General features: G+C 41.7%; 1 protein-coding gene across 6 annotated transcripts; it reads right to left on the reverse strand.

The window, feature by feature from the left end:
* Positions 1–144: 144 nt before the first annotated feature.
* Positions 145–9,735, reverse strand: Ef-1a-f1 (translation elongation factor eEF-1 alpha chain). Of its 6 annotated transcripts, none has more exons than XM_031971553.2 (4): positions 9,565–9,735; positions 3,848–4,687; positions 1,937–2,430; positions 145–1,253 (listed from the first exon to the last, which is right to left on the reverse strand). In XM_031971553.2, the coding sequence occupies exons 2-4, from the start codon at positions 4,668–4,670 to the stop codon at positions 1,185–1,187; spliced, it is 1,386 nt and encodes a 461-aa protein (XP_031827413.1). In that variant the 5' UTR covers positions 4,671–4,687; positions 9,565–9,735; the 3' UTR covers positions 145–1,184. The 6 variants fall into 6 exon arrangements, with proteins under 6 accessions (XP_031827413.1, XP_031827419.1, XP_076223858.1 ...); XM_031971559.2 differs by lacking the exon at positions 9,565–9,735 and adding an exon at positions 9,154–9,558; XM_076367743.1 differs by lacking the exon at positions 9,565–9,735 and adding an exon at positions 8,778–8,978.
* Between the last annotated feature and the right edge of the window lie 969 nt (positions 9,736–10,704).

Genomic DNA, 10,704 nt, shown 5'->3' on the forward strand with positions numbered 1-10,704 from the left:
TATCTCATATACCCAAAATTCGGTTCGTTCAACGCGTCACCAAGAAAATGAATATCCAAGTTTCCATGAAAAACAGCGTCACCGAAATCCGCGTGACGTGGCAGTCGAAGTGTCGAAGGGGCACAAAGAGAAAAAGACTGGGGGTTGCAATTAAAATTTTTTTTATTACATCAACATAATACTGGCTAAGGGTCAAAACAATTGTAGAACGCGTCTATCGGGGGGTATTGAGATTAACACAGGCAACCAGTGAATCGGGACCCGCTAATTAACCAAAGGGTAACTCGTTCGTTCCCCCTTTGTCGCGGGTGAGGTTTGCACGGGTCGCGAAAGGGTCGGGAGGGAGACAGTCTAATGATCCCTAACTAAAGATAAATACAATCTTATAGAAGTAATAAAATTAATTGCAGCGAGGCAACCAAGTCTTCAACGAAATCAGCCTTAACGAATCCTTCGAAATGAATCGATGACAAAAGTCGGGGATGCGAGGCAGCGATGTGTGTTGTGTCCGTGTTGATCGCGGTGAATGAGCTGGATCATACCGGCGCGTCGGTAGGATAGATCTCGATCGTTGCGTGGTTCTTTTTTCTTTTTTTTCACGGTCCCGGTGTGATTCGGCGCGATTTAAGGGGTGGATATCTGATCGAGTGGAAATCGTAGATGTGTCGACCGCTGCCTCGATGTTTCGTTTCGTCGCACGATCATCATCATCATCATCATCATCCCGTCTCGTCGTTTGGTGTGTACCGTAATGTACCGCGCGCGCGCGTGTGTGTGTTCGTTTGTTTTTTGGTTTGCGTGTATACATGTGTGTGTCTGTGTGTGTATGTAATTGAAAAACCTAACTACACAGAGTCCAAGGGAACTGAGTATTACCTGTAACTGGACACATATCATCGTCAATGTAAGAATGAGTAAAAACGTAAGAATTTCACCTAGCATATGTGGGGTGTGCGCGGGGCATGGGTGAACTGAATGTGCAGATTCGGATAGATGCGCGGATTCAACACTACCGGATAATGTAACGGGGGTAAGCACAACATTTTTTCACTTTTGGTATTATTAGTTGAATATGAGTTGAATGGAGCAACCGCGGCGTACTGCGCCCTTGCGGAGTAACCCCTCGCGGGGACGCACGGCGGACGACAGCCAGCGGAGTGCGAGCTTCCGAGGAAGCTTGATGGTTACTTTTTCTTCTGGGCTTTCTCCGCGGCCTTTGTGACCTTGCCCTGGGTGTCCTTGAAGGTGACACTCTGTGAACAGTTCAATTGTGTGGTTTATATCGGTTCATTTATATCATTCATATGATTTATATGATATGATTCATATGATTTATATGATATGATTATGTGATTTATATGATATGATTACGTGATTTATATGGTATGATTATATGATTCATATGATATGATTATATGGTTATGTGATTTATGTGATATGATTATATGATTCATATGATTTATATGATATGATTATGTGATTTATATGATATGATTACGTGATTTATATGGTATGATTATATAATTCATATGATATGATTATATGGTTATGTGATTTATGTGATATGATTATATGATTCATATGATTTATATGATATGATTATATGATTCATATGATTTATAGGATATGATTATATGATTCATATGATTTATATGATATGACTATATGATTTATATAATTTACATGATATGATTCATATGATTTATATAATTTACATAATATGATTCATATGATTTATATAATTTACATAATATGATTCATATGATTTATATAATTTACATGATATGAATCATATGATTTACATGATACGATCACATGATTCATACGATTTACATTAATTTAAACGATCCCTACAGCCAGCAATACAATAAAAACTTGCAGCTGCCGATAGATCACAAAACAACCTGCACCTCAAACGAGTCAAAGAAACGCTTACTTTGATGACGCCAACGGCGACGGTCTGACGCATGTCGCGCACAGCGAAGCGTCCCAGCGGCGGGAACTCCTGGAACGCCTCGACGCACATCGGTTTGGTCGGCTCCAGCATCACGATCGCCGCGTCGCCGCACTTGATGCTCTTCGGATCCTCTTCGGTAGTCTTGCCCGTACGGCGGTCGCATTTCTCCTTGATCTTCGCGAACTTGCAGGCGATATGGGCGGTGTGGCAGTCGAGCACGGGCGTGTAGCCGTTGCTGATCTGTCCGGGATGGTTCAACACGATCACTTGCGCGGTGAAATCGGACGCCCCTCGCGGGGGCTGATTCTTCGAGTCCCCGGCGACGTAACCGCGTCTCAGCTCCTTCACGGAGATGTTCTTCACGTTGAAGCCGACGTTGTCGCCGGGCATCGCCTCCGTCAGAGCCTCGTGGTGCATCTCGACGGATTTCACTTCGGTCGTCAGAGCTGTCGGAGCGAATGTCACCAGCATACCTGCGGAACCAAACGGTCGCGTGACAGAAACGTGTACACGCGACGATCGCCTCTAGAAAATGCGCTGGCAGATCGCGTGGGACAGATATCTGAACCACGCTGGAGACTTTGTTCTAAAGAGGCTTATTACTTTGTAATCTCGACGTGTAAGAATAGCACTGTGTGTAGGGTGATGTGGCTATCTCGATCATCTCGAATAATTAACGCGTTCGCTATTAGCGTGATTTGCGACGGTTGTAATCTTATGGTTTGCATGATGGAAATGAAATTGTATGTATATTGTTATTGGGAATGGTAAATTACGTTATGTTTAGGAATTCGATGACTTGTTTCGGTTTCAGTTTTCTTTACATAATGAAAATGAAGTTAATCATATTATTGTTATCAGAAACTATAAACTACATTATATTTAGGAACTCAATGACTCGTTTCAGTTTGTTTTCTATTTTGTTTAGATTTACTGGATTGAAGGAGATATTATAATTGAGGAGACCGTCACCGAAATTAGCGAACGTGTTAATGATACAGTTTGTGAAAACGTTAAAACATGGGATTTAAATGGCATTAATTTTTTTAATGGAATTACCTACTTTTTGTGATATACCTCGTCATCAATTTGAGAATTATTCAAATGACATACCTTCACCTCATCAGAAAATAAAATATTTCTAGTGAAAAACTTTCGAGTGCAAAGAGTTGAATCCTCAATAGTTCTAGTATTAAAAATCAACCTCAACTGCATAACTACAACCTACAATTAAGCCACGTCAAATCTCGACACGTTACTTTCATCTTTAACTTCATCAAAAATGCCAAACTATCAACAGTCTAATTATCCCTCTATGAGTCGAATTTTTTTTCACAATTATAACAAAATCTATACAGTGCAAAATTAATAAATATCTACATATGAATACGAACTAACAATCTATTCAATAGTTTCAATAATTTCATCAAACGAATATATTTCCCAACTTTCAAGTTCCAACGACAAACTTCCACGCCTCAGCGTATAAAAGTTAACCGGCTACTTAATTTTATTCACTGTCAGTGCAAAATGAAATAAACAAGATGCAATACACTGATACATGACTTCAAAGTTACATCCATAAGTTCGTGACCCAAGATATTCACTTCGAAAATGAAGTCTCATTGAAAAACGAACAACTTCTTAAAAATTTATTCTAGAGTCAAAGATATTTTAATATTATGTATATCGCGGTTATTCAATTTCAATGGATTGTAAAAATGTGGGTCGCACACGCCCCATACGGCCTGAAGGGAGTCTTAAAAAGATGGTTCGGAACGTGTTAAGGGAACTATATTGTTAACAAGATAAGTGTTTCCCTTCACCATCTCTTCTATCAGGTCACGAACTTATGACTTATTACAACATCTTGTCAGTGTTACAACCTACCAGGCTTCAGAATGCCAGTCTCGACACGACCGACCGGCACAGTGCCGATACCGCCGATCTTGTACACATCCTGAAGAGGCAGACGCAGAGCCTTGTCGGTCGGTCTGGACGGCGGCAGAATGGCGTCGAGCGCCTCTATCAGCGTCTTCCCGTCGGCGTTGCCGTCTTTGCGCTCCACCTTCCACCCCTTGTACCACGGCGTCTTCGGCGAGGGTTCCAGCATGTTGTCGCCGTGCCAGCCGGAGATCGGCACGAACGCGACCGACGCGGTGTTGTAGCCGATCTTCTTAATGTAGGAGGACACCTCCTTCTTGATCTCCTCGAAACGGCTCTCGGAGTACGGCGGCTCGGTCATGTCCATCTTGTTCACGCCGACGATCAGCTGCTTCACGCCCAAAGTGAACGCGAGCAAAGCGTGCTCGCGAGTCTGGCCGTTCTTCGAGATCCCCGCCTCGAACTCGCCGATACCGGCCGCCACGATCAGCACGGCGCAGTCGGCCTGACTTGTCCCGGTGATCATGTTCTTGATGAAATCGCGATGCCCCGGCGCGTCGATGATCGTCACGTAGTACTTCGCTGTCTCGAACTTCCAGAGGGCGATGTCGATCGTGATGCCGCGCTCGCGCTCCGCCTTCAGCTTGTCCAGCACCCAGGCGTATTTGAAGGAACCCTTGCCCATCTCCTGCGCCTCCTTCTCGAACTTCTCGATGGTACGCTTGTCGATGCCGCCGCATTTGTAGATCAGGTGACCGGTCGTGGTGGACTTGCCGGAGTCCACGTGCCCGATCACCACGATGTTTATGTGAATCTTCTCCTTACCCATGGCGAGGCTTTATTCACCTGGAACGGAGACAATGGTGTGAGTTTCGTTTGGAATTGTTTCTCGGTGAGGATCAGTCAAAGCGAATTACTTCGGTTCGCTCAATTAAACGATGATTATTCGAAAATATTTCTGTATTATAAATAATGCTACCTAATGAGGTGACGTTTAGATAGATGGATGTGCTATTATAGTAATGCAACTCAATCGAATGATTTAATATTTGATTTTTCCCATTTTGTGTAGTTTGCTCTATGAAATCGTGCGGCATTCGACGTGTTAACCATTTGCACTCGGAAATTTTTTAGATTTTAACGTCTTCTGATGAGATAGGATATTTCGTGAAGCTAACTCGACGAGGAATCACACATCGAGGGACAAAGCTATATTGTTTGAATATTTCTCGAATTGATGCAGTGCACGAAGTTTAATATTAAGTATCAAATTTTATAGTTTCACTGTATGAAGTCAATTGGTGAGTGATGAAAGGGTTAACACGTTGAATGCTGTGGGGGTCACCGGTGAGCCCCAACCAAATCGAATTACTATAGTTCATTTCAATTGAATGATTATTAGATGAAATTATTCGACAACATTTCTGTATTATAAACAACGCTTCCGAACGCGGTGATATTGAGCAAGCGTGCAATAATAATAACGCGGTTCAATCAAATGATTCAATATTATATTTTTTCCATTTTGTGTATTTTGCTCTATGAAATCGTGCGGCGTTCGACGTGTTAATAAACATTTTTATGTATAACCGACTGGATAGGCGTATTGATTCACGATCTAATTTAAGACGAATCGAGGTTATCGTTAACGAACCTAGAATCACTTTTGCCGGAAATTTTAACGATTTCATTCGTAATGTATAATTGCAACGTCCTGTTTGAATCCCGCACAATTAACCGCACACGTCGGCTTTTGATTGAGTGAAATTCGATATTACGGAATACTATTTGTTATCGGGCCCGACTGACGGAAATACACAGGAAGATTAATTTGCGGCGAGATACTGTAACCGGTTGCGCCGGGCTGACCATATCTGGCCCTATACTACTAGCTCGTTACAAACGCAGCTATGTACGAGTTTTACTGGCTTTATTTGCCAGGCAAACGCGTTGCATAAATATCATTTGTTTTATTTACGGAAAACGAACATTATCGATGTGAAATGGAATTTTTTGAGTTATCGGTCGATTGGATTTAATTAAAAAATGAAAAATTGGAAAGTAGCTGTCTTGAGAACTGCGGAAATGAATGATGGAAAAATTGAAATGATTTTGTAATAATTATTTGATTAATTGATTGGATAGTTCGATTTTTTCTGGTAATTGTACTGTTGTTTATTATGTTAACTATATATTATGTATATAGTTTATATATATAACTTCAATTATATATAATTAATTATATATATAAAATTTCTAATTATAAAAATATATAATTAATTATATATGTAAAATTTCTAAATATAAAAATATGTAATTAATTATATATATATATAAAATTTCTAAATATAAAAATATATAATTAATAATATATGTAATATATATATTTCTCCTCCCTGTATCTAATGTTATTCAAACGAGATATATAATTGATAATATGTTTAACATTTGACTGACGCAATAAATATTTCTACATAGTAGTATACACTGTCTGCGACGTCGTTAAAAGTGTCCGTCTTCCAAGTATTAAGCAATCTGTGATGTTAGATTTATACGGCCACTACACTATAGTCAGGTAACAGAATTATTTCTGAACATTTCACTGGTGATTTCGCTTTGTGAAGCAAAATGTTAAATTATTACAGTGTTACATTTATAATATTAAGAATTTCAGGAATTATCATTTTGGTGACTTTTCTGTTGATAGAAATATTAGTATTATTGATAGTTGACAGTTACATTTTCAATATTAAGAATTTCAGAAATTATTATCTTGGCCATTTTTCTGTTGATAAAAATACTAATATTATTTATCGTTGACAGTTACATTTTCAATATTAAGAATTTCCGAAATGATTATTGCAGTCGCCATTGCGTTGATAAAAATACTAGTATCATTGATAGTTGACAGTTACATTTTTTAATATTAAGAATTTCAGAAATTATTACTTCAGTCACCATTGCGTTGATAGAAATACTAATATTATTGATGGTTGACAGCTACATTTTCAATATTAAGAATTTCCGAAATGATTATTGCAGTCGCCATTGCGTTGATGAAAATACTTCCCGACTTGCTCGCAGAAAATTAAAGACACGAATTCTTAAACAGCGAAAGTCGTCTTCTGATAATGTACATCTGCACACTGTACACAAGCAACAATGCTACGAGAGGATGCTGCAACTGTTGGCACGTCCTCAAGTAATCACGCAGTGCTTCCACTTCATTGGAAAATTGAATTCCAGCATTCAGTTTGCAAAGAAGGTTTGTAATAATAAAACACCGTTTATATATAGAAGTGTTAAGACATAGAGAAGTATTTTTATCGGCCTATTAAAATTATTCATCCATACTTCCGACGCTTAGAATAGAAATTAAACGAACCGAAGACCCCATAAATGATGACTCCTTATTAAATATTATTTTTAAAATAAATCACCTAAAAACCTCATGAAATAATTACGATCCCTAAAAAAAAACAGATTAAAATCTCAAAAATATTAATCAAGAGATAATTAATTAAAATACTTAACGAACACGAGAGAAATGAATGAAACTCATCGGAGAATCGATGACTTGAAAGATAACCATTTACGTAACGGAAAGAAATGAAGTTAGTCTTGGTTTGTTCCACTTCGTAGTTCAACCCATTAGCATTCTTAAGCGGAATAATCCGCGACGTATATTATCCCAAATTTCATTAAGAAATGTTAACTACATTTCACCGGAAAGTGTTGGGTATTTTTGGTGGAAAACTTTTGGAGTGCAAAGGGTTAACACTAGAACTACCGAGCATTTAATACGATTAACATGCAATTCCCATGAAAATTGTAACTGAACCTATTGTAAATGAAACTATTTTCAAAATCATTTCGAAGATTCAATGCCTCGAAGATATCGATAATTGCTAAATAAAAAGTCGAAACCACTTTTGACTGGTACGCTGGTTCTAGTGTTAACATTAAGTCTCGAGTAATCTATACGTGAAATGTGGAAATGAAATACCATTGTTAATGATCCCTCGTTAAGTTAGTTTGAAAAAATGTCGTCTCATAAAAATACTTTGAATATTTCTAGCGACAAATTATTGGAGTATAAAGAGTTAAGAAATGGTTTGGAAACGGAATTACTAGATTAATCAATTAATTTCGAAGATTCAATGCTTCGAAGATATCAATAATTGCCGAACAAAAGAATCGAAACCAGTCATTCTGACCGGTACGATAGTCCTACTGTTAACCCTCAGCACTCCGGATGATTTTTTAACTTATCAGCAACTGCGACTAATTTTCATGGTATCTCTAGTGAAATGAGAAATGCTATAATATTCCTTCGATCTTCTATTTTCCTCAGCACAAAATTTGGAAGTGTGGAAAATCTAATAATTTCAGGGTAGTTTCTCTGACTCGTTAAAACATTTGATATAACTGGTGCAATATTAGAGCCCACAGAGTTCAAAGGGTCAAATCCCATGTCGCATCGTTTACAAACCGTACCAAGTAACATTCAAATCCAATTCGCTAAAAAGCAGACCTCATTCGCCTCAACATCAGAAAACCAGCGTCCACTAACGAAACCTCACACAAAAGCAGCCGTCGCACGTACGCCATCCAAGCATCCACATCCAAAACAAACAAAAGACACAGCTTCCCTGAGACAGATCGATAGACTCAACTCCCGAAACACTCGCGTAACACCGGCGACCGATCTATCCTCTCCGAGGAACTCGCGAGAGTCCAGCTATCGATCCCATCGCATTATTCCGGCAGGGTAAATATTGGATTACCGTGTCGCGATTACCTTCGATCCGACAACGAGACGATTCCTCGCGGACCGGTGTCTTACGGAGCTCGCGTCTCGGAAACCCGGTCCCGGACGCGCAGGGTTCGTTGCACGCGATCGCCGCCTATATCGGCGGGGACAATTAATATTTACGTGTCAACGAAGACTGGCCGGCGGACCCTGAAGGGTATTGATTAGCCGGAACGGACGACACGCGGCCCGCGTCGAAAATACGAGTGTGCGCGTTTATTCGGTCGAGCCCCGGAGAAAAAAAAGAAACCGGCGGAGAGAGCCTGGATTCCAGGTCCCCTGGAAGATGCCCCGCGACCCAACGCTCGATCGATATCGTACTGAATCTCGCAATCGCGGGACACTGTCAACCGTAGATAGGCAACGGCCTTTTCTAATAATAGCCAGCAGCCATTTCGCAACGTCTAGCTCGCGGGCTAAACTTCCCAACAGGCTAAGGTTCGATGCTCAACCGATCGCGATCCCTTCGAGCTAGGTTAGCGGCTGGATATTCACCTACCTCTCGACAAGCTTCAGGCCTTCGAAGGGTCTAGGGATTCGAGACACCAAGAACAATCCAACTGCGTCGCAACGACCGCACGCCCTACGCTCGTAATGGCCGATCGACTGGCGCACTCTCGCTCCGCGGCGCCCGTTGCACCAGGTTAGCCGATCGACTGTGTCGGCTCGGAGGATCGTTAGCTCGCGAGTACTCGGGACGCCGGCGAGACCCGCGAACCGAATTATCCCTGCGGTTCGACGGGATTCACGGTATGTTCACACTAGGCGGCGAACTCGCACCGGGTCGAATCAATATGTCGCCAGCCGGCTGCTAGGCTTCGCGTACCGCGGCGGCCGTCGATGGCCTTTTGTTTTCCGCGAGCGATTTCAGAGCGCCGGGCGCGTCCGCTCGGCGGGAAGAGTTACTCACCGGAATCGACGGGATGGCGACGCTCGGGGATCCGCGTATTATCGCTCGTATTTTCGTGGCCGCGTGATGGCCACTCGGATGGGACACAGCCGATGGGGACGAGAGGGATGGAGAGGGCGCGGGAAGAGGGTCGGCCGGCGAGCGAGAGGAGCGAGCAGGGGTTGAATCGCAGTGTCATCTGCTGGCGGATGGCCTCGGACTAGGGGCGGAGGGCGCATGTGCCGTTATCATGGTGGACGCTGCTGCAACGCGGCCATTGGACCATTCCGTCCGGCGGCCTCGGCTGGGGGTGCACCGCGCTGATCGACGCGGTGCGCCGCGGCCGGGATTAGCGGCAGCCGAGCTGCTCGGAGAGCGCTCGCCGATCTGGCGCGAGAGTTTGGATCTTGACGAGGCACCGTGCCAGGTGAGGTTCATGGTTTAGGTTGTGTGGGTTTGGTGGAGAATTTGGACCGTGGAAGTAGGTTTGTGGAGGTTTGGAGTATTGTTTGGGGTTTGCAGTGGAATTTTGGAAAGCCGATTGGGAACAATTCTTTTTGAGCTTTTATTGTGGTTGGTAGTATGGATTTGGAGGGAGATTTTGTACGGTGGAAGTAGGTTCGTGGTTGTTTGGAAGGCTGAAGTTGGAGATTTCGGGTATTGTTTGGGGTTTGTAGAGGAATTTTGTGAAAGCGATTAGGAAAAATTCTTTTTGAGGTTTCACTTGGATGGAAGTAGCTTTGTGGTCGGTTGTAAGCTTGAAAAGTTGGATATTTCAGTTATTATTCGGGATATGCAGTAGAATTTTGTAAATGTGATTATCATGTACCTTTCCTGTTGTCTATAAGCTTGAGAAGTTGGATCTCTAGACTATTCTTCAGCATATATAATCAAATTTTGTAAATGTAATTAGGAAATCTTCTTTTTAAGGTTTCATTCGACTGGAAGTAGCTTCCCAGTTGTTTACAAGCTTGAGAAGTTGGATCTCTGGACTATACTTCAAGATACATAATCAAATTTTGTAAATGTAGTTAGCAAAGCTTCTTCTTAAGTTCTCATTTAGCTAAACTGCTCACCCCAAGGAACTAGGGCAATCTTTCATCAGTCTTGACAAAAGTTGACTACTGGTAATAGCTTCTATTTACGAATGGAATCAATAGA

Source organism: Nomia melanderi, chromosome 5 (assembly GCF_051020985.1).
Source record: "Nomia melanderi isolate GNS246 chromosome 5, iyNomMela1, whole genome shotgun sequence".
Classification (NCBI taxonomy): domain Eukaryota; kingdom Metazoa; phylum Arthropoda; class Insecta; order Hymenoptera; family Halictidae; genus Nomia; species Nomia melanderi.

Coding starts and splice junctions, on each gene's coding strand:
- Ef-1a-f1 (XM_031971553.2), bottom strand. CDS start 4,670: ATGGGTAAGGAGAAGATTCACATAAACATCGTGGTGATCGGGCACGTG. Junction 2,431..3,847: donor GACTGGCATTCTGAAGCCTG/GTAGGTTGTAAC, acceptor TTGGTTCCGCAG/GTATGCTGGTGACATTCGCT. Junction 1,254..1,936: donor TCGCCGTTGGCGTCATCAAA/GTAAGCGTTTCT, acceptor AACTGTTCACAG/AGTGTCACCTTCAAGGACAC.